The 23,946-nt window shown below is 42.0% G+C and overlaps 1 protein-coding gene across 8 annotated transcripts in view; it reads right to left on the reverse strand.

Annotated features, from left to right (window-relative positions):
- Positions 1 to 23,946, reverse strand: part of TBC1D1 (TBC1 domain family member 1) — a 212,293-nt gene that overhangs the window by 19,318 nt on the left and 169,029 nt on the right. For all 8 annotated transcript variants that reach the window (XM_040418994.1, XM_040418995.1, XM_040418993.1 and 5 more), the window contains 3 exons: positions 19,728 to 19,889; positions 17,954 to 18,112; positions 4,883 to 5,127 (listed from right to left, as the gene is read on the reverse strand). In XM_040418994.1, the coding sequence (XP_040274928.1) occupies positions 4,883 to 5,127; positions 17,954 to 18,112; positions 19,728 to 19,889 (566 nt within the window). The remainder of the gene's footprint in view (positions 1 to 4,882; positions 5,128 to 17,953; positions 18,113 to 19,727; positions 19,890 to 23,946) is intronic.

Consider the following 23,946-nt stretch of genomic DNA (forward strand, 5'->3'; position numbering starts at 1 on the left):
TGACATTTGCAGGCAAATTGGAATGAACAATTGTATGTAAATTTAGCATTAGTTAACATATAGAAATGATATTTATTTCTATATCACTTTTATGGCCAGGTTTTTACAATTTATAGACAAAAATCTTACTCATTTTATCTTCACTCCTCACTCTTGCGCTTATGACTAAGCTAAACATGGCAGAATTCTAGCTCAATTTGCACATAAAAATAGCATATATGCTTTGCACCATACTTTTTGCTTCCCGCTCCACAAGCGGTCATGACTTATCGGGAAAGTGGTGTGGTTAATGAGGTGACAACTCTGTATATTTTGGTGCAAAGTAAGCCAACTATAGGTGGTGTAAAGTTAGGCTGAAATGTCTAAAGATTCACAAAATGTATCATCCAGCATAAGCAACTCTGATAAATGTGGCACATTTTAAGACGGTCTGGACCAAGTTTACACAGTCTAAAGGTTAGACAGGATCTGCCCACTGGGTTTGGGAGGAGAGGCAGTGTTTAGACTAAGGACAGCCATACACAGTGGATATAAAAAGTCTACACACCCCTGTTAAAATGTCAGGTTTCTGTGCTGTAAAAAAATGAGACAAAAATCATTTCAGAACTTTTTCCACCTTTAATGTGACCTATAAACTGTACAACTCAATTGAAAAACAAACTGAAATCTTTTAAGTAGATGGAAGAAAACAAAAACTAAAATAATGTGGTTGCTTATAACTGGGGATGTAGCAGTGTTCAGAATTAAGCAATCAGATTCAAAACCATGTTAAATAGGAGTCAGCATACACCTGCCATCATTTAAAGTGCCTCTGATTAACCCCAAATAAAGTTCAGCTGTTCTAGTTGGTCTTTCCTGAAATTTTCTTAGTCGCATCCCACAGCAAAAGCCGTGATCCACAGAGAGCTTCCAAAGCATCAGAGGGATCTCATTGTTAAAAGGTATCAGTCAGGAGAAGGGTACAAAAGAATTTTCAAGGCATTAGATATACCATGGAACACAGTGAAGACAGTCATCATCAAGTGGAGAAAATATGGCACAACAGTGACATTATCAAGAACTGGACGTCCCTCCAAAATTGATGAAAAAAGACGGAAAGAAAACTGGTCTGGGAGGCTACCAAGAGGCCTACAGCAACATTAAAGGAGCTGTAGGAATATCTGGCAAGTACTGGCTGTGTGGTACATGTGACAACAATCTCCCATATTCTTCATATGTCTGGGCTATGGGGTAGAGTGGCAAGACGAAAGCCTTTTCTTGCAAAGAAAAACATCCAAGCCGGGCTACATTTTGCAAAAACACATCTGAAGTCTCCCAAAAGCATTTGGGAAAAGGTGTTATGGTCTGATGAAACCAAGGTTGAACTTTTTGGCCATAATTCCAAAAGATATGTTTGGTGCAAAAACAACACTGCACATAACCAAAAGAACACCATACCAACAGTGAAGCATGGTGGTGGCAGCATCATGCCAAGGGGCTGTTTTTCTTCAGCTGGAACTGGGGCCTTACCAGTCAATATTGGCACAAAACCTTCAGGCTTCTGCTAGAAAGCTGAACATGAAGAGGAACTTCATCTTTCAGCATGACAACGACCCAAAGCATACATCCAAATCAACAAAGGAATGGCTTCACCAGCCAGAGCCCAGACCTGAATCTGATTGAAAATCTGTGGGGTGATCTGAAGAGGGCTGTGCACAGGAGATGCCCTCGCAATCTGACAGATTTGGAGTGTTTTTGCAAAGAAGAGTGGGCAAATCTTGCCAAGTCAAAATGTGCCATGCTGATAGACTCATACCCAAAAAGAGTGAGTGCTGTAATAAAATCCAAAGGTGCTTCAACAAAGTATTAGTTTAAGGGTGTGCACACTTATGCAACCATATTATTTTATTTTTACATTTTTTTCTTCTCTACCTAAAAGATTTCAGTTTGTTTTTCAATTGAGTTTATAGGTCACATTAAAAAGGTGGAAAAAGTTTTTTTACATCACAGAAACCTGACATTTTAAACAGGGGCGTGTAGACTTTTTATATCCACTGTATATTTTATTTATTTATTTTCTATATCACTTTATGGACAAACATCTTACTTATTTTATCTCTACTCCTCACTCTTGCGCTTATGACTAAGCTAAACATGCCAGAATTCTAGCTTAATTTGCACATAAAAATGGCATACATGCTTTGCATCATACTTTTTGCTTCCCGCTCCACAAGCGGTCATGACTTATCGGGAAAGTGGTGTGGCTTATGAGGTGACCACTCTGTATATTTTGGTGTAAAGTTAGGCTAAAATGTCTAAAGATGCACTAAATTTATCATCCAGCATAAGCCACTCTGATAAACGTGGCACATTTTAAGACGGTCTGGACCAAGTTTACACAGTCTAAATGTTAGGGATGAGAGGCAGTGTTTAGACTAAGGATGGCCATATACATTCAATAGCTGTCAGCCAACAGGCCCTCTCTCCTGACGCCCTCCTGGCTCCTGTATACACATACTGCTATGCGTGTTCAATGCAGAGTGGAAAAAGCCACTGCCAGACACTTCTGGCGACGGCTTATCTCCTGGGAGACCAAAAGGATCTGGTGAAAACATTCACTTTACCTGATCCTTCTCTCCCCCGACATCTGTTGAGGAAGAATCGGGAGCTCCCCATACATATTAGACACCTTGCTTGTTGAGTTCAGCCAACAATACACTAATGTGTACAGGGCCATAATGCAATGGAATCCAACTCTGTATACAGATTCATTCCCATTTAGCTTCAGACACAGCAGAGATGTGAAAGGTCAGTTTTAGTATTGAGCGAATCGAGCTTCAGATCATAGATCCGAAGTCGACTCCTTCAAATACTTTGTTTTAATGCTGTATGGAGAGTCTACGAATTTTAAAGTCGTAGAATCGAAGGCCGAAGTTATCCACCGAAGTCTGGCGCGACTTGCCTCCACGAAACACATACATTTTAATGCTGTACAAAGACAGGTCTCCATACAGCATTAAAACAAAGTATTTGAAGGAATCGACTTCAGACCTATGAACTGAAGCTCGATTCTCTCAAGCCTAGTCAGTTTCTTTGCCAAGTTTCAACAAAACTGTCAAAGCCCGAAGAAGAGGTACAGGTATATTCAAATGTGTCGACTTGTTGCAGAAACGTATGCAAACATCTGCTCCTCACAAGAACGAGGCTGCTTCTGCAGCATTTGCATAGATTTCTGCAAGCCTCAGGCCTCATGCACATGGTTTTGTCCATATTTTGGTCCTCAAAAAACGGATCTGCAAAATATAGAAAACTTGTGTGCATTCTGCATTTTTCGCACTCCCATCACCAGGAAGAGCTATTCTCGTCTGAAAACATGGACAAGAACAGGAACCGATGTATCATTTGCAGAATGGCCATAATGATCTGCTAAAAATTCTGTATGTGGGTGTAATAGGCCTCAAAGAAATAAATAGGTCAGTGTGCCAACCACGAAAAATGCAGATGGCACATTGAAGTAAAATACAGTCATGTGCATGAGACCTTATTTAGATCTGCAACATGAACATCCCCTTAAACACAACCTGTTTATGACTGCTCTATCATCTCCTGAGAGTAGGATATGGTAGAGTGAGTCAAGCTTAACTCTAGATTATATAAACCTGAATATCGCAGAGTCCAATTTCTGAGTAAGGGCTCATACACAAACATTTTTTGTCCGCATTCGAAACACATTTTTTGTGGGTTAGATGTTGACCCGTTCACTTCAATGGGGCTGCAAAAGATGCGGACAGAACACCATGGCTGTCCACATCCATGTGTCTATTATGCAGCCCCGCAAAAAAATAGAATATGTCCTATTCTGTTCCGCAAAATGCAGAACACACACAGCCGGTATCCGTGTTTTGCAGATCAGCAATCTGCGGCCCACAAAAACGGCAATGGTGGTGTGCATGAGCCCTAAAAAGCAGAGAAGATCCTGACAGGCCTCCTAGGAAAGACAGCCAGTCCTGATTACACACCGTGATTAACAGTCTTCGGTGTACACACTGATACAGGGAGAGTGTGTGGGTGGAATAAGGACTCTTATTGTCTCTACGTGGAGTCCTCTCAGAATTTACTCTGCTTTTAACTCAAAAATCTTGAGCCAAAATCATATATCACATAAGGCTACTTTCACTTTCCGCTATTGAGATCAGTCATAGGATCTCAATAGCGCGGGAAAAATGCTTCCGTTTTGTCCCCCTTCATTGTCAATGGGGACAAAACTGAACTGAACGAAACGGAGTGCAGTAGAATGTGTTCCGTCCCGTCTGGTTGTGGCCCTATCGTGGACAGAATAACACTGCGGACACAATAGAAAACGGATCCGTCCCCCATCGACTTTTAATAGTGTTCATGACGGATCAGTCATGGCTATTTTAAAGATAATACAACCTGATCTGTTCATAACAGATGCAGCCGGTAGTATTATCATGACAGAAGTGTTTTTGCCGAGCCCTGCCGGATCCAGTGAAAGTTGCCTAACTCAGCTATCCCTCCTCTATTACAGTATATTGTGCGCTCAGACAGGGCACCTGATAGGTCCTCTTTAAACTGACCATAGATGTGATATATTAATCACTGGATGATCCAGCTTATTTTAGTAGCATCTTTAATTATAGAGGTGTTTGACTTCCACAGATTCTCAGCAGAACTGACCAAAAATCTGGTTAGGTCATAAATACAGGTCTATGTCCAGCTTTACACTGAGGCGGGTGCGTTTTGCTAGTATCCCAGCAAAAGTCTATGATTCAACCGGTCAACGATATGGCTGGTAACAGCCCTCTACCATGTAGTCCTCTTCATTTAGTACTATGACCAGGTGAAACCTTCCATTGACTAGCAAATATGAGGGTGTCAGTACCTGTAAGGTGACCATATTAGGTCTGTACTGTTTCCTTAAGCCCATGTCGTACATCAGAAACTTCAGCAATTTAAAAGCATCCTCTTCGCTCATGTGGAGCAGCAGAACCCCAGCGACGAAGCTCAGCCCTTGGCAGTAACCCACTTCAGGATCCAGCAAGGAATAGGCCTTTAAAATGTTGTAGAGCGACAGCTGTCCTGCTCCCAGCTGGGCCGAAAAGTATGGGTGTGTCGGGAAGGTGCGTCCTAAGAAAACAATGAGGTTAGCAATCCAAATACGTTTACCTGAACCTTGCTATCAAGAAAGGTCAAACAAAAACAAGATTCTTTTGAAGCTACTTTATCTTCTTAAGTAAACTTTCAACACCAATTACTAGGTAAACAGCAGAAAATCAGCATGCCTTTGGCCCCTATGAATTATGTACTCAGGTAATGAAAGAGAGCCACTTCATAAGGTTCACTGCAGCACATCAGATAAAGATATTAGAAAATAGCTCCCTGCTATCTTTACACCCAGTTAAATTATGTATTACACTGATCATTTACTCTATGGTCTTGGTAATGTGCCCAATTTACAGACATTACAAGATTCCACAGTGACACCCAATGGTGAGCGGAGTCACTGACTAATGCTGCCTCAAACACAAACTCCAAATGTTCAGTGCTCTCACAGGAACCACGGCCCAGTCACACGCACTGATCAATTATACCTTCAATCACTTTTATAAGCATATTGCTAGGATATGCCATCAATGTCAGATAGGTAAGAGTCCAACCTCTGGCCCCCTGAAGTGAAGAACATTGTGCATGTGCGGCATGCTCTCCATTCATCTCTATGAGAGTTCCAACAGTAGCCGAGGAAGCTCAGCCTCTTTCGGAAGTCCCACAGCAGTGAATGGAGAGAGCACTGCGCGGCCACCTCTCAATTCACCAATATGGGGCAGCCGGTAACAGCACAGCCAGCGCTTGGTTATTTTTGTCACATGCGCGACTGATTGCTGTTCACTTCAGGGGGCCCTGTTCTGGAGATAGGAGTGTGTCCCAGACATGTAAACCACACTTATCCAACACGGATGTCATATCCCTGTGATGGTTAACCTCCAGCTGTGGCAAAACTACGACTCCCAAGATGTACTCTGGCTTGGCTGTTCTCAGAACTCCATAGAAATGAATGGAGCATGCTGGGAGTCCTAGTTTCACCAGAGCTGGAGGTTAGCCATCACTGTCGTATCCTAACGCATACCTCCCAAATTCCTGATCGGTCAAAGAGGGACAATTATGGTTCATTTTGTATAAGATCCATTTTTTCCTGCATATTTTTACACTTCTAAAATTTCTAAACTCCAAATTGCATCAAATAATAAAATAATATACAAGGCGGGCTCGAATATACAATTAGGAACCAGAAAAACACTTTCAGGTTCAATATTGTAAATTTAACAATGGAAATCTATACCTCAAGTCAAAGACAGACAGACGGACTTGGATCAAAAATCGAGACTGTCCCTCCAAAAGTGCTGAGGTCTGCTAATGAGATGCCATCAAAGTCTGATATGGGAATAAAAAGGTGCTGTCTGGGGAATATTTTAGTACCAGTTACATTTTATGTAATGTGCACATCTTTTCCTGGTTTGACTGGTGAAAAAAATGTAAATAAAGTTTTAGTACAAAATACCATGTCACTCAAAGAGTATCCGTGAAACTTATAAATATTGCTAGAACCAGAATGTGCTTTCTTTTAGGTTGTTGAGAACGACTGCAATGCAAAAAATGTGTCATCACTGTTGCTCTGAATCTGCACAGACTTGATGGTGCCATCCCACTACTACGTTTACAGTGGCCTGAAGGACAAGTTCTAACACTGACTACATTGTAATGGACAGTTACTGCACTGCATGTGCAGCCATGTCTCCGGTGCAAGAGGGTGGAGACAGGACATTGTAGCCCTGGGGTAGAATCAAGGACCTCCTCTAATAATATGGTAGAGCTGACCATCACAGCCTAGACCCTGAGCTTGTCGGTTGTTCTCACATTTCTTTGGATTTCCTCTGGGCACTTTTTGTATTTATTAAAAAAACAAAAACGAATATCTTTATTTTTTTTGTCAATTATGGCAGAAAACCATCCATCATTTCAATGACTTAGACTTCAGTGCTTTTCAACACCCTTCAAATACTAGGTTCATAGAGTGCATCAGCTTTAAATGACAGGACCGCTGTTCTTAGATAAATTGCATTGCGCATTGAAAGTAAGTGGCAACATTAAGCTTGTGAACAAAGGACTGTGCTCAAGTTACGCAAGCCATAGGTTTGCTTATAGTCATAGCTTTAAAGGGGTTGTCAATGATTTTTATATTGCTCACCTATCCTTGAGATGGGCCATCAATATCTGATCGGTGGGAGTCCAACACCCCACCGATAAGGTGTTCACTAATATCTCAAGCATTCGGTGCCAGAACTACACCACAGTCCATTGTGTAGTGGATGGAGCAGCACTGCATTTACTTCCAGTGCTACCTCGGAACAGATGCTCGGTGGTGATGCATGTACTGCCAATCAGATACTGATGGCCTATCCTGAGGAAAGGCTATCAATACAAAAATACTGGAAACTCTTAAGCTGGCTGCAATTTGTGTTCCCCCATGAAAAGGAAAAAAAATACTATCAAACAATAAAAAGAATAGCGAAAAGAGGGGATGCAGCTGCACACCGTTTCAGTGACAGCTTATGGGGGATCAGCGGGCAAAGACATTGACTGGCTCAGAGAACAAAGCAAAGGATGGTTCTGATGGCTCTATGCAGCAGATGAAGATAGAAAATGTACATGCAAAGAGTATCAATAGCCACACACTTTCTAATATCTTCTGTCTATGGCTAGCTGTTCTAGAAAACTTGACATTTTGCTGTAGATACTGTATACAGATCTGATGGTATCTGATATCTTGAAGTGACTCACACACCTTTGACTAGTAAATTCTTGTTGTGTGCACGTTGTCATCTCATGCTTGCACTGTCAAATCTTTAAGGTGGTGGTGGTAGGGGACAAAACAAACAGAGGGCTGGGTCCCCGGATCGTTGCATGAATGATTGTCTGGAATTAAGCATGTCGGGACTTGCTTCTGTGATTGAAATTATTACTGACTTGACACTTCCCAAGAACAAGAGGATACAGGAGTGGAGGGCGCAGAAGCCATTATTAACAGGCAACGTACCAGACAGTATAGGGCTTGAAGTAAAAGCAAGCAGATTCTTAATGCACTCTCCCATCTATCTTAGCACAGAACAGGGAAGGGTTCTTGTAAGGGTAAATGAAGCGTTGCTTACAGCAGCCCTCTTAGTAAACACTACCCCACCCTCAAGTTTCAGGAATGCTGCAACGGTAATGCCGTTACAATATAAGATTACAGTTCCTCTCCCTAACAAGGCCTCAGATCACAGACTTTATGTGCCCCAAGCACTGGAAGTAGGGCGAAATAATAAAGCTAATTTATGTGACTCCAAAATGTTATATTTCACATTGATATGTGAGGTATGATGTCTATGGTGTGTGACAGTGACACAAGCAACATGCTTATCTCTCCTGGGTTGTAAAAATATATTAGTGTTTTCTGGTTTCCAAGGCCTGAAACCACAACCCACCACAAGCTTTCATGAGACAACATCTGAAAGCATAGATCATCAAGTAGAACCTTGCTGTAAACATGAATTGTATTTCTTATCCCCTTCAGGACCCTGCCATTTTTCACCTTAAGGACCAGGCCATTTTTTGCAAATGTGTCATTTTATGTAGTGATAACTTTAAAACGCTTTTGCTTATCCAGGCCATTCTGAGATTGTTTACTCGTCACATATTGTACTTCATGACAGTGGTAAATTTGAGTCAAAATATTTCAATTTTTAATTTTTAAAAAAATAAATAAAAATTTGGAAAAATTAGCAATTTTCTAAATTTCAAGACCCACTTTTTAAAGGACTAGTTCAGTTCTGAAGTCACTTTGTAAGGCTTACATAATCAAAACCACCCATAAATGGCCCCATTTTAGAAACTACACCCCTCAAGGTATTCAAAACTGATTTTACAAACTTTAACCCTTTAGGTGTTCCACAAAAATTAAAGGAAAATGTAAATTTCAGAATTTCACTTTTTTGGCAGATTTTCCATTTTATTCCATTTTTTCCAGTAAAAAAGCAAGGGTTAACAGCCTACCAAAACTCAATATTTATTGCCCCGATTCTGTAGTTTACAGAAACACCCCATATGTGGTTGTAAACTGCTGTACAGGCACACGGCAGGGCGCAGAAGGAAAGGAGCGCTGTGGCGAAACCAACCTCGCCACTGGGTTTTGGAGGGGCCTGGCTACTAGCCTCTTGCCCCAGGATTATGGGCCCTCTCATCAGCCAGGCCTCATTTATTCACAAAGGACTTGGACTAACTTGAACTCTCACCCCCACGAGTTAGTCCATTACGTTTGGTAATTGTATTTTGTGGATTGCGTCTCAGACAATGCTCATTGTAATTTTGTTTATTGCGTTACAGACAGAGGGAAGGGGATTTTGTGTACAATTGCTGGGGAGGTTTGAATACTGTAAATGCATGTGATTGGCTGTTTTTACAAAACCCTGTGGGTGGTGGCCTTGTTGGAAGATGTGTATAAAATGCTTGTGTGTTAGAATAAAGTGGTTGCTTTTATACCTTCATGAAGTTTTGGCTCATGTTTGGGGAATGCGATAACTACACTCTTGGGGATTGCTATATCACAATACTCCCCTGAGTATAAGCTCTTGTAAGAGCTTGTTCCTGGTTCCCGTCTCTGGATTTAGGAGAGGTTCTCCGACTGGAGCCTGGAGCCTTGTCGTAGGTCCAGGGTGGGTAGGAGACGGAGAGACCTCCACCAAGCTTCGGCGGTTCGTGGGGTCTGCAGCGCTGACGGTGTCAAGTGGAGTGCTTAGAGTCCTCTGGAAGCACTAGGACCACTATCGACAGAGGTACCCGGTCGGGGTGCTAGGCGTTCCGTTACAAGCGCCATATTGTTTTTGGAAGGCAGATTTCACTGGGATAATTTTCAGTTGCCAGGTCACATTTGAAGACCCCCTGATGCACCCCTAGAGTAGAAACTCCTAAAAAATGTCCCCATTTTTGAAACTAGGGGATAATGTGGCAGTTGGTACTGTGGCGAAACCAACCTCGCCACTGGGTGCTGGAGAAGCCTGGTTGCCAGCCTCTTGCCCCAGGATTATGGGCCCTCTCATCAGCCCATGCTAAACTTAAACCCCATGGCGATTTGACTGTTTGTGGCATCTGAGCGCTGTTCGGATATATTGAGCGCTCAGATCCAAGCTATCTGGGGATATGTTAAATGTCTATGTTTTATGCAATAGCTGCACAGTTAAATATTTGTATGTCTTTTGCTACCATGTGGCTATTCGTGAGGTTCCGTTCGGGAGTTGAGTGCTATGCTGTATTCCGTTCGGGAGTTTGGAGCATTCCCTTGTATGCCGTTCGGGAGTTTGGTCTTCTGTAACTAGCTGTGCCTGTAGCTCTGGAAGGGGAAGATCGCCTAAACGGTTTTAACCTCTTTTATGTCCGGGGTGCCGCTACAGGTACTATTTTAGGGTACATATGATTTTTGGTTGCTCTATATTACACTTTTTGTGAGGCAAGGTAACAAAAAAAATTGTTGTTTTGGCACAGTTTTTATTTTTGTTATTTACAACGTTCCTCTGACAGGTTAGATCATGTGGTATTTTTATAGAGCAGGTTTTTACGGACGCAACAATACCAAATATTTTTTTGGTTGTGTTTCAGTTTTACATAAAGCATTTATGAAAAATTTAGTGTCTCCATATTCTGAAAGCCATTGTTTTTTTTTTGGACGACTGTCTTATGTAGGGGCTGATTTTTTCGGTATAAGATGACGGTTTACACTTTTTTTGTTGTACGGTGACAAAAAATGGCTTTTTTGACACTTTTTATGGTGTTCATCTGAGAGTTTAGGTCATGGGATATTTTTATACAGCAGGTTCTTACGGACGTGGCAATAGCTAATATGTCTACTTTTTTTATGTATTTAAATATTGCACAATAACAAAATTTGAAACAAAAAAAATGAAATTATGTTTTAGTGTCTATATTCTGAGAGCCATAGTTTTTTTTTTTTTGGGCGATTGTCTTAGGTAGGGTATCATTTTTGGCATTTATTTAGATTTTTAAGAATACAGATATATTAACCGTTGTATTTTAGAATACAAATACAAACACATTCAAACAAAGGTGGCTAAGAAAGGTAGCCAATTGGGTCGTATGAATACAGTAATAATGCCAGCATGTTATCAGTATATAATGTAGCGCTGTTCACATTTCAAAACTGAAAATATAGAAGAGTTGTTTATCCTGTCAGTCAATGTCCTGTCAAAAGGTGCAGTAACTGTGTTGCTTAAATGAATAAAAAGAAATCCAAAATCTAGATCTAGTGCGTTTTTCTTTCTTATCTTTCGTCCTTTGATGGTGTGTGTTTATGATGAAGTCCTACTGGTTAGCCACTTGGACCAAGGCGCCCACAGTTTATGAAATTTATCATGCGTGTGTGAATCCCAACTAGAAAGTTCCTCTAATCTATATATTGCCTGAACTTTCTGTATCCATTCTGCCATAGACAGGGAATTTGTGCTAAGCTAATGGTATGAGCAGTTTTGCTGCCATAATAAGTAGCGATTAAAAATTATATGCAAATTACCAGAACAAATGTTTTACAACAAATTGAGTAGTACCAGAGAGCAGAGAGGGAGTGAGTGTTATAGTTGATTTACAGATCTGATTGATGACTACATTTATCTCTTTCCAAAAAGGGAGTTTCATAACACTTTCTGATCGCTTGCCATTACGCTTTCTGTTATGTAAGGTGACAAAAAATGGCTTTTATGACCACGTTTTTATTTTATATTTTTTACGGTGTTCACCTGAGGGGTTAGGTCATGTGGTATTTTTAGAGAGCAGGTTGTTACCGACGCGGCGATACCTAATATGTCAATTTTTTTTTTTTTTTTTTACTTTTAACATAATAAAAGCATTTTTGAAACAAAAAAATATCCCCCCCCCTCCACCCCCCCCTCCTCTTCTTCATCTTTCTTCTCCTTCTATCTCCTTTCTCCCCCTTTCTTTCTTTTTCAATATCTTTTTATATCTTATCTTTTTTATGTATAAATGGCATATGGTCCAGACAACCATGGTCCCCCTTGATACTTTGATATACTTTGCTATGCAATTATTAGGTCTTTACTTAACACCTCTAGGAGTCATATAGGGGACTGAGATCATTGCTATACCGCATGATATTACTTATGGATCTATAAAGAAACGTCAAATAGTTAATATATGTAATGTATATGACCTGTGATATCAACTTTGTATACTACTATATATGGCCAAATGGTCATTGTTTGTTTTGAAAAATTCTGAAAATAAAGAATTTACAAAAAAAAATAAAAATCCTGACTAGTTTTTTTTTTTTTTCTTGGGCGATTGTAGGGACCAAATTTTTTATTGCTGGATGAGGTAACGGTTAGATTGGTGCTATTTTGGGGGGGTCATACGCCTTTTTGATCGCTTGGTGTTGCACTTTTAGTGATTTATGGTGACAAAAAATATTTTTTTTGTACAGTTTTTATTTTATTTTTTTGACAGTGTTCACCCGAAGGGTTAGGTCATGTGATATTTTTATAGAGCCGGTCGATACGGACGCGGCGATACCTAATATGTCTACTTTTATTTTTTTCCCTATTTTTTTACAATTTGTTTTACTTTATTTTGGGAAAAGGACGCATTTTTTTTTTACTTAAACTGTTAAAAAAAAAAATTTTACTTTATTTTTTTTACTTCTTTTTTCACTTTATTTTTTGTCCCACTGTGTGTTCAACTTTTGGGGTCTGATCCCCTTTACAATGCATCACAATACTTCTGTATTGTGATGCATTGGCTGTAAGTGTATTACACAGTGTAATACACTTACAGCCCGCTTCCTGTGAGATCCAGGGGGTTGGATCTCACAGGCTGTCACAGAAGGCAGCCGCGATGCATAAGGAAGGCATCGGGCTGCCATTGGGTCCCGTCACAGCAGCGCAGGGAACCAATGGCCACCCCGCACGATCCCACACGTGCCGCGGTCACCGCTGATCATGGCAGTGCGAGGGTTAATGCACTGGCATCAGTGTTTTCACTGATGCCGTCGCAAACAGCAGGGATCCGGCTATCAGCTCCTGCCCGATCAGCATGACGTACATGTACGTCGTGGATCCTTAAAGGGCATCCGTCAGCAGATTTGTACCTATGACACTGGCTGACCTGTTACCTGTGCACTTTGCAGATGAAGGCATCTGTGTTGGTCCCATACTCCTAGGTGTCCGCATTGCTGAAAATTTTTTAAAAATATATGCAAATGAGCCTGTAGGAGCAAGCGGCGCGTTACCATTCCACCTAAAGGCTCTGCTCTCTCTGCAATCAATGTAGAGAGTACATGGCAGCTTCAGAGAGAAAGTAGAGCCTCTAGGTGTAATGGCAACGCCCCCGTTGCTCCTAGAGGCTCATTTGCATATATTAAAACATCATAAGTAATGCGGACACATATGAACATGGTAACAAAACACAAATCGCTTCTGCTGTCAAACACAAATACAGCATGTCAGCCAGTTTCATGGTACAAATCTGCTGACCGACTCCCTTTAACTTGCTCCTTTACTTTGACAGCAAACCGCTTTGCTTGACTTTCTCACCCAGACCATTCACTGCGGTCAGAGAGCCCCCCTGTAGCGACACAGAACATCACACTGATAAGTGCACTGCTCTTCTGTGAACATCATTCCCCAGGCCTGTCAAGAGAACAATAGCTTTTTCATACTGTCATCCTAAATTCTACATCTACTATTGTACTGGCAGATAACACCTCTCCCTTGCAGCAGAAGTAAAATAAACAATGTGTTATCCATAGGTTACCGGATAACCTCTAATGTTATTCTTGCTCATTTTCATGCTGGTGGTTTGCCCATGAGATCCATTAAATACTACTGGTATGTTGAGACGCTTGTAGAATGTTATGGCTTTCAACAAATTTGCTATATTTTATGCTTTATCCACAAATTATTACTTCTTATTGTTCATTTTTATTGCTCTTTGCTTGATGTATCTGACTGCACGCACACAGTTTCCGACAATTACGTGAGGTTTCTATGGAGGATTCCCTCACTCATTGGAACAGTTCATCATAGTATAGATATGTGTTCTCACAGCCTTCTTTGATGGCAAAAATGCCACCACAAACGAAGCAAAAAAAAAAAATGAAAGTGGTTCTCCAAGGTTTTTTTTTTTTTACTCACCTTCCCAATGCCCTGCCGCTCCCATGCGGACACTCCGATCCACACTGGGCCTAGACCTTTGCACACGTGGCTGCTGAGGCCAATGATTGGCTGCAGCAGCCACGTGAATGATGAACATGTTATCACTACACACCCAGCGTGGATCAGTGTCTAGATCCATAGCGGTGGAGCTAAATATTTAAAAGCTGTTTTTTTTTAAATGTTTTTTATTTATTTTTTTACCAGAATTGCAATAAAACTTGGAGAACTCTTTTAACCCTTTACAGGGAACCGGTCACCTGGATTTTGGGTACAGAGCTGAGGACATGGGCTGCTAGATCGCCGCTAGCACATGCGCAATACCCAGTCCCCATAGCTCTGTGTGCTTTTATTGTGTCAAAAAACTATTTTATAGATATGTAGTTGAACCTTAGATGAGTCCTGTATCCTCCATGCTTCAGAGATGAGTCCAGCGTTCTGATCCCGAGCCCAGCCACGCCCACTGTGAAGGAGCCCAGCACCGCCCCGCATACTCCGAATCTTATCCTTGCTCCCCGACGTCACACAGCTAGAGCGCCTTAATCTTGCGATGCACGAGCTAGTGCATGCGCAGTTCATTCCCTGAGGCTGATGTCAGCACAGGGAAAGAAAACTATGCAGACACTGCGCTTACGCATCGCGAGATTACGGCGCTCTAGCTTTGTGACGTCGGAAGCAGGGATAAGATTCGGAGTATGTGGGGCGGTGCTGGGCTCCTTCACAATGGGCGTGGCTGGGCTCTGGAAACGTTAGTAAGAGCTCCTTGGGCTTCTTACTTGCCTCATTTACATATCTATAAAATATTTTTTTTGACACAATAAAAGCACACAGAGCTACGGGGACTGGATATTGCAGATGTGCTAGCGGCGATCTAGCAGCCCATGTCCTCTATACCCAAAATCCAGGTGACCGGTTTCCTTTAAGTGAATGGTTTTATGCAATCACTTTCCTGTAGCTTGATAAATTGCTGCACAACCCCTTTAAGGCTAAATGCACACGATCAGGATTGTGTGTGTGGAAAATAGACACCGTAGGTCATGCAAATTGTATCTGAAATTCTCATGTACACAATGAAAATTTTTTCCATGCGGACTTTGACCTGCGGTGTGAATTTTAAAATCTGCAGTATGTCAATTTATTTTATTATTCCTGACGGGATTTTCTCCATTCACACAATGGGGGGGGGGGGGGGGGGGGTGGAGTAAAATCACATGAAAACATCAGATTTACCCAAAATCATTACCTTCGTGAGCGTTTTCTCAAAGAAACACAGTATCACAGCCTGCAGCCTGAACACTTGTGAAATATCAAAGCCTAAATTAATATCCAAGCTGAGTATCTGCAAGCGGCTGATATCATATGCATATAAGTATGTGAGTAAGGCCCCTTTCACATGAGCGAGTATTCCGTGTGGGTGTAATGCGTGATGCGAACGCATAGCACTCGCACTGAATGCGGACCATTTCAATGGGTCTGTGTACATGTGCGCTGCATGAAAATCACAGCATGTTCTATATTCTGCATTTTTCACGCAATGCTGGCGCGTTTTTCACGGATGGTTGTTTGTAAATCTTCAGTTTTTTATCACGCACGTGAAAAACGCATCAATGCGCATTTTGTCCGCACGATAAAAACTGAAACGTAATCGCAGGCAAAACTGAATTAACTTGCTTACGAAATCGCGCATTTTTAACTGAACGCATCCTGACCTAATCCGTATCGGTCGTCTGCAAGGGGCCCAAGTCATAAGTAAATATGCGTGTTACTTTTATGTCAGAGGATAATGAGCAATTTTCAACCTGATTTAGTCTACACGGTAAGGGTCCATTCACACGTTCGCAATTTCGTTCCGCATTTTGCGGAACGGAATTGCGGACCCATTCATTTCTATGGGGCAGCACGATGTGCTGCCCGGATCCGGAATTGCGGATCCGCACTTCCGGGTCCGCAATTCTGATCGCCAAAAAAATAAAACGTGTCCTATTCTTGTCCGCAATTGCGGAAGCACATCGCTGATGTCCGTGTTTTGCGGATCCACGGATGCGTGGATCCGCAAAACACACACGGACGTGTGAATGGACCCTAACTGTGGCAGCTGCCGTACGACCAAAGCTCGCAGTGTAGCGGGACTGCCATAGGAATGAATGGGGATTTTTTGCAATTCAAGTGTTGCGTTCGCAGCCAGCATGCTAGTCACGCTGCGACCCCATTCATTCCTATGGCAGCCCTGCTACGCTGCGTTCTTTGGTTGCGATCACCATATAGACGGACCCTAAAAAAAGTAGTACAATGGCAAGTGGTTGAAATAACAGTGTTCCCTCCTAAATCTTTGTACCTGACCATTAAGTCTGACTTTATCTGGCGGTAAATGACCCAAACAGATTAGTATTGGACTGAAAGGTCCAGCAGAAAAAAAATCCTAGAGGTAAGGGATTTGGCTTCAAATGTGATTATTTCTTATGGGATGACTCACAAAACCACCATCATATCATAAATAAAATTTTTGGTGCTACCCTACTGTGCAGTCTACCACAGTATCCATAGTCGGTGGTCCCAGACACCACAACTTCAACGATCTCAGACTGCACACTATAGTAGCACAGATTTTAGCTTCTGACCAACTGATCATTCCATTTCTGAACCAGCATGCCCTTCAACCTGGTCTTGTAACCAGAGGACATGTGCACAGTGCCGAGGCTGTCCCATTGTAGATCGTCATTCAGTGCAGTAGCATCTACTCTTCAGGCTTTCTTAGAATGCACAGACTGAAAATTGGCCATAGTCTCGGAGCTTTCCTGAAGGCCACAGTGCGGCCCAACGGTCATATTGCACTGAGCATAGGACAAACCCGGTCACAATCATTGCGGCTATATTAAATCTTCAGGAGTGGAGAGCCCCAGCAGTAAAGCCAGCCAGTGCTACTATAGCGTGAGATACGCTAAATGTGAAGGTAGGTTCCGTGCCACTATGTGGTGTAATGGCACCACACCTGGCACCCATGGAACCCTAGTACGAAGCCTACTGTGATAGTTTTTCTGTCCTGTTGTGCATAGGAAAGAAACCTGTCAGTCATGGTCTGGAGGTGGGAGGACAGGGAGAGAGAGCTGGCGCGGGCTGTGGGGTTCAACATGTTAGTACTCTAAGTGACAGACTGCCCAAATCAGCGGGTTTGTCACTACACTATGGTGCCCTAAGGGAGAACCGCATAGTGCAGGTGACAGGTACACTTTAAGGTGACATACGTCCTTCAATAGCTGTCAGCCATCTCTCCTCATACAGACATTCACTCATCTGAGTGCACGTGTCATCAACTGGAAGAAGAGAGATACCTCTGGCGGTGTCTCTAAATGATCAGCTGTGGAAATAACATGGTTAATGCTTCTATGACCTAACATAATCTGTTGGGGAAGTCAGGAGCTTCCCAAACACATTAAACTGGCCGAACCCATTTTCAGGGGGACAGGCCAACAATGTGTTTTAATATGGCCTTCAGGCCTATATTCACATAAACAGAAGCCATGAAGATGTAATGGATCTATTGTCACTAACTGACCCCATTGAATGTTGAGGTTTCCATCTACTCCTGCCGTCAGAAGTGGCGGAACCTCAAACTCAACCCCTGCCGATTTATTGGTAGTAGAACATTACTAACACATAAAAATAGCCTTCTATTATTCAATAAAACTTACCCAGATCAATAAGAATTGCATGCTGTTGGGTGGTCAGCTGCTTTAGTAGCTCTTTATAGGGGACATCTTTAACAGGGCTTCTGTTGGGCACCTGATGCCTTAACTGATACTGTTCTGCTAAAAACTTCCAGATCTCTCCTCGATGATGGCGAGGGACACCTAAGAATAAAAATACAGGCTTAGTTTGCCTTCTAGTGTTCGGAATTCTTCTTCACCGTGGATCTAACAGCGAGCTGCTGTGACCGCTCAATCTGTAGTCTTTATCTCTGAACTCCTAACAGCTCAATCACTCATTTAGGCTACTTTCACACCTGCGTTAGGTGCGGATCCGTCTGGTATCTGCACAGACGGATCCGCACCTATAATGCAAACGCTTAGATCCGTTTAGAACGGATCCGTTTGCATTACCATGAACAGAACAAAAATATATATATATATATATATATATATATATATATATATATATTTATTTATTTTTTGTTCATGATAATGCAAACAGATACGTTTTGACTTTACATTGAAAGTCAATGGGGACGGATCCGTTTGAAAATTGAGCCATACTGTGTCAACTTCAAACGGATCCGTCCCCATTGACTTACATTGTAAGTCTGGACGGATCCGTTTGCCTCCGCACGGCCAGGCGGACACCCGAACGCTGCAAGCAGAGTTCAGGGGTCCGCCTGCTGAGCGGAGTGGAGGCTGAACGCTGCCAGACTGATGCATTCTGAGCGGATCCGCGTCCACTCAGAATGCATTAGGGCTGGACGGATCCGTTCGGGGCCGCTTGTGAGAGCCTTCAAACGGAACTCACAAGCGGAGCCCCGAACGCAAGTGTGAAAGTAGCCTTACACTAAATTCTTAAACGGATACAAATTTAGATATAATGAGCGTTTATCAGCTGTCAGGAAAGAACAGATTTTCACACTAGCGTTCGGGGCTCCGCTTGTGAGTTCCGTTTAAAGGCTCTCACAAGCGGCCCCGAACGGATCCGTCCAGCCCTAATGCATTCTGAGTGGACGCGGATCCGCTGAGAATGCATCAGTCTGCCAGCGTTCAGCCTCCGCTCCGCTCAGTGAGCGGACACCTGAACGCAGCTTGCAGCGTTCGGGTGTCCGCCTGGCCGTGCGGAGGCAAACGGATCCGTCCAGACTTACAATGTAAGTCAATGGGGACGGATCCGTTTGAAGATGACACAATATGGCTCAATTTTCAAACGGATCCGTCCTTCATTGACTTTCAATGTAAAGTCAAAACGGATCCGTTTGCATTATCATGAACAAAAAAAACAAAAACAAAAAATTTTTTTTTTTTTTTTTCATGGTTATGCAAACGGATCCGTTCTGAACGGATCTAAGCGTTTGCATTATAGGAGCGGATCTGTCTGTGCAGACACCAGACGGATCCACTCCTAACGCAAGTGGGAAAGTAGCCTAAGGGCTACAAATCTATCCTTCAGAGCAGCTCTGACAGTGTGAAGCAGAGTTCAGAAATTTAAAGCTGTAGAGGAAAAACTAGAAAAATCTGAATAAAGGACCAACTGAAAATTGAAATAGAATTGAAATATTGGAACCCAAAGTTAGTAAAATGTATCTCTTCCAAAGTTATTAATATGACGTACCTTCCCTTTAATTAGAGGGAGGAAAAAATAAAATAAAATCAACATTTGCGCCTTTTATGGTTTGACTTGGTTTTAAGTTTTTTGAACTTTTTGGATAAAGCATTACATATACGTGGTCAACAACTTCAATGTTCTGTAGGCATTTCACATGATTACCTTGCCCAACAGCAGCATGAATCTTTTCCATATCAGTCTTAATTTTTGCTCTTCCAGGGGTGTTCAGCATTTTTTCCCACACGAGTGTCACATCTTTAAGACAGGGAGTGATTTCTTCATAGTCAAGCTTCAGGCGTTTATTTAGCAAATCATTTTCTGAGGCTTTGTAAAAACATGAAAGTAAAACAAGTAACAATCAGTGAATTTCAAGCTTGTCAAAGTTTCAACCCAGCTAGAAAAGAAAAAAGTTTAATGCAAACAGGTCTGGACTTCAAAAGAGATGGTCCAGAACCAGAGACTTATTTTTTTCCGTTCTTCTGATCCTTCAGAAGAACATAAAAATAAAGAAAAAAAAACAAACATATCTTGTGCATCAACTATGCACATTTAGCATCCATTTGAGCCATTTCCATCTGAGATCAGTTTTTTTTTAGATAAAAAAAAAATATATATAAAAAAAAAGCCCTGCATGCAGTAAATTTTTATTATTTTTTTCAGTCTAAAAAAACAAATCTCAGATGGGAATAGCTCAAAAACGGATGCTAATTGTGCATAACTGATCCATTTTTTTACAGGATTTGTTTTTCTTTATTTTTCTGTTCTTCAGACGGATCAGAATGGAAAAATAACAGTGAATTTTTTCAACCCAAAAGTGATATTTAGACCACAAAAATTTTTGGGGCTGAAATATGCCAATATTGTTTTATAAAATGTTACTTCCAGTTTGCCCAATTTCCTTAATAAATTATATAATTATCATATATATATATATATATATATATATATATATATATATATATATATATTTATATATTTATATATTTTACCAAAAAGTAGAAAAATCCACCGACTATAAAACACGGATAAATTAATTTCAATACTTGCGAGAGGCTTCAATTTGGCCCTTCCTCTTTCTACCCCTATAAATGGTCATGTTTGCGGGTACAGAATAAAATTTCTTGAATTTCCATGTTCCTAGCATATGGGCTATATGTCCTCAAAAAGCATTGATGAAAAAATAAAAAAGCACAATTTATTCCAGTTTTATAATTTAGTCTGAGCCAAAAAGTTTCTGTCCTTCAGCACAATCAAAAATTCAATAGGAACATTCTCTGTATCTCCTTAGAACATTTTTGAACAAACTCCGGGGTTGCAGCAATGTCAATTCATTAAAGCAGCTTGCCATACACACCTCACCCATAACCACTGAAAATAAACTACAGGTATGCCCCGAGCTATTATATTACGAGGGAATTTTCCCAGCCAGCTATTGTATTGCTGTGGCTTTCACACCCCTGGAGAGATTGGCAGCAGAACGCAGACTGAAGATAAAGAGATTAGCGGCTGAAGAGAGGAAACATTGGTGGCTTCTGCATACATCCTCATAAAAATTTTAATGGTATTCCCATCTCAGATAATGGGGGCATATTGCTAGGATATGCCCTCATTGTCCGATAGGTGCGGGTCCTACCTATCTCGTAAACGCAGCCGAAAATGAAGCTGGCAAAGTGGTAGACTGTAGTGCTGGGTCCGGCCACCACCAAGCGTTCCTACTGGCCTGTCGAAAATAGCCGAGCGCTGCACTCGGCCATTTTCGGAATCCCCATAGATTGAATGAGAGCGCACCATGCTTGCAGGGCCACCGCTTCCATTGACTTCTATGGGTCCTCCGAAAATAATCAAGCCAGCGCTCTGCTATTTTTGGCTGCCCCATAGAAATTAATGGAGGGCAGCAGAGCATGTGCGGTTCGCCCTCCTTCACTTTGCCGGCTGAGTTTACGAGAGGTGGGACCTGCACCTATCAGACAATGGGGGCATATCCTAGCGATATGCCCCCATTGTTTGAGATGGGAAAACCCCTTCAAAAACAATTCTTGTAAAATACAGAAACATTGATAATATGGGGATAATATTCCTTTGTGCTTGTCACAGGAAGACTGCAAAACCAAATAAGAAAAACCGCATCCATAACGTTACATCTTACATGACAAAATCCAAAAATAAATAAAATCACTTGCCACCAATAAAATGGCCAAAAAGGATAAAGGGGTTGTGCAGAGGTTTTATATTGATGACCTACCCACAGGATACAGTAGGACATCAATATCTGATATGTGGGGGTCTGATACTCCTGCCAATGAGCAGTTTGAAGAGGAGGCGGGCATCTATGAGAGCGCTACTTCCTCTTCAGTACAGGAAAAATGACGCGTAGTGTAATGGTGGTGTAGCGCCATTACAAGTACTTGTGCCATTCTCCCGCCCATCTGATAACGATGACCTACAAAACCCTTTGCATAAATCAATAGTACAAGTGTCCAAAAGAAACTTTATAATATATGTTTTATGAATGAGAAATGTCTAGTTCTCAAGGTATCTACGACTTTTTGAAGCCAGAATTCTGGTATGCAGGGGGCGATAAATTCCCCCATTAAATTTCATCTTTAAAGGGAATCTGTCACCAGAAAATTCACTGAAACTAGGCACAATGCCTGGTAGCACTAGCTCAGATTAAAGGGGTTATCCAATACCTTAAGCTCCCCCCCCCCCCCCCATGTGCCGGGCCCCTCACAGGGAAGATACTTACCCCACTCCCCTCCTGGTCCCCGCTACTGTTTCTCCACTCGCACGGATGAAAACATCAGGGGAGGGGAGCAGCCAATGGCAGGCAAGGTCAGGGACGAGCCTCCCTAGCATCACCCCCGTCCCGGCCTGCCATTGGCTGCTCCCACCCGACACTGGATGTTTTCATCAGCGCACAGGGAGAAGCTGCAGTTTATGGCATTGGATAACCCCTAAATGTAATGATACCTTTCACTTGGCAACCCACCACATCATTCTGAAAAAAAAAAAAAAGGCTTTTAAAGGCCTCATGCACACGGCCGTTTCCCGGCCGTGGCCGTATTGCAGCCTGCAAACAGCGGGTCCACAATATGCAGGCACTGGCCATGTGCTCCCTGCATCACAGATATGGACCCATTCACTTGAATGGGTCCGCAATCCGGAGCTGCAGTGCGTAATGGAGGCACGGAACTCCACGGAAGCGCTACAGAGCTCTTCCATGGTGTTTCTGTAAAGAAATTTAACATGTTCTATTTTTTTTGCGGTGCGGACGGATCACGACCCATTAAAGTTGAATGGGTCTAGATTCTCCGTCCCGGCCGCCGCACGGACGTTGCCCGGCAACAGCGTGTGTGCAGGAAGCCCAACTCTGTGCACCCTTGCTCCTTCTGCTTCCTCTGACAGCCCCTCCATCATTTTGATTGACAAGGACTGGCAAAATGACTATGCAGGAACCTGGCACTGTTTAAAGCAGAGGAAGCAGGAGAAGCAAGGGTGCACACAGGGGCTTGGGTCTGCCTTCGATGCACTTAACTGCTCATTTGCATATGAATGAAAGGTCTTTTTTTATCCCATAATGATGCAACGGATCGCTAAGTGAAAGGCATTACATTCAGGTGAGCTGGCCCTACAAGACATTGTACCTGGTTTATCAGTGAATTTCATGGTGACCGATCCCCTTTAATACTCTGCATATACATATATACGGTAAGTACAAATTACATTGTTTGTAGCCAACATACCTAGCTGGTTTATTTTATATTTTTGTCTTGTTATACAGTTCAGAATCTGTCTACAAGACATTTTCCTCCTTCCTTGTTTTCCTGGTTTTGTCAATTAATTACATAAGTCAGAGGAGAACGTTACCATTGTGTCTTTTCACAACTGGTTCCCACAGGGAACATTTATAAAGAAGCAGACTAGTCATCAAAAAGATCAGGATATCACACCACTGGTGACACATTTTCAAGTATAAAATAGTTCTCTACAAGCCTTGCTTGTTAGAAAGTTCTCTTGACAATAAGCTGACCAGGGTCCCCCATCGATCAGCTGTAATGTGTGGGGAAGCCCGAGACCGTGTTCAATTTCACTGCAGGGCCCCCACAAGGGAAACTACACATTACAAAGAGATCATTCCATCAAGGGTTGTCTGCAGGACAAGACCTCCAGAGGAAAAAATGCTTTTTGTAACTGCTCTCCACCATGGCCGAGAGAGGAGGATCCTGGACATGGAAGCCCCAGTGTATTGAATGGGTTGTCCTAGGTTATGTCCACCAATTGTACAGTTTTAAGGTGGACTTTTATGCATATTTACAGCGCTCTTTTTATAAAATTTATTTACTATACCGAATCTGGTGAGAAAGACAGAACTGTCTCCTCA

The sequence above is a fragment of the Bufo bufo genome, chromosome 2, assembly GCF_905171765.1.
Source record: "Bufo bufo chromosome 2, aBufBuf1.1, whole genome shotgun sequence".
In the NCBI taxonomy this organism is placed as follows: domain Eukaryota; kingdom Metazoa; phylum Chordata; class Amphibia; order Anura; family Bufonidae; genus Bufo; species Bufo bufo.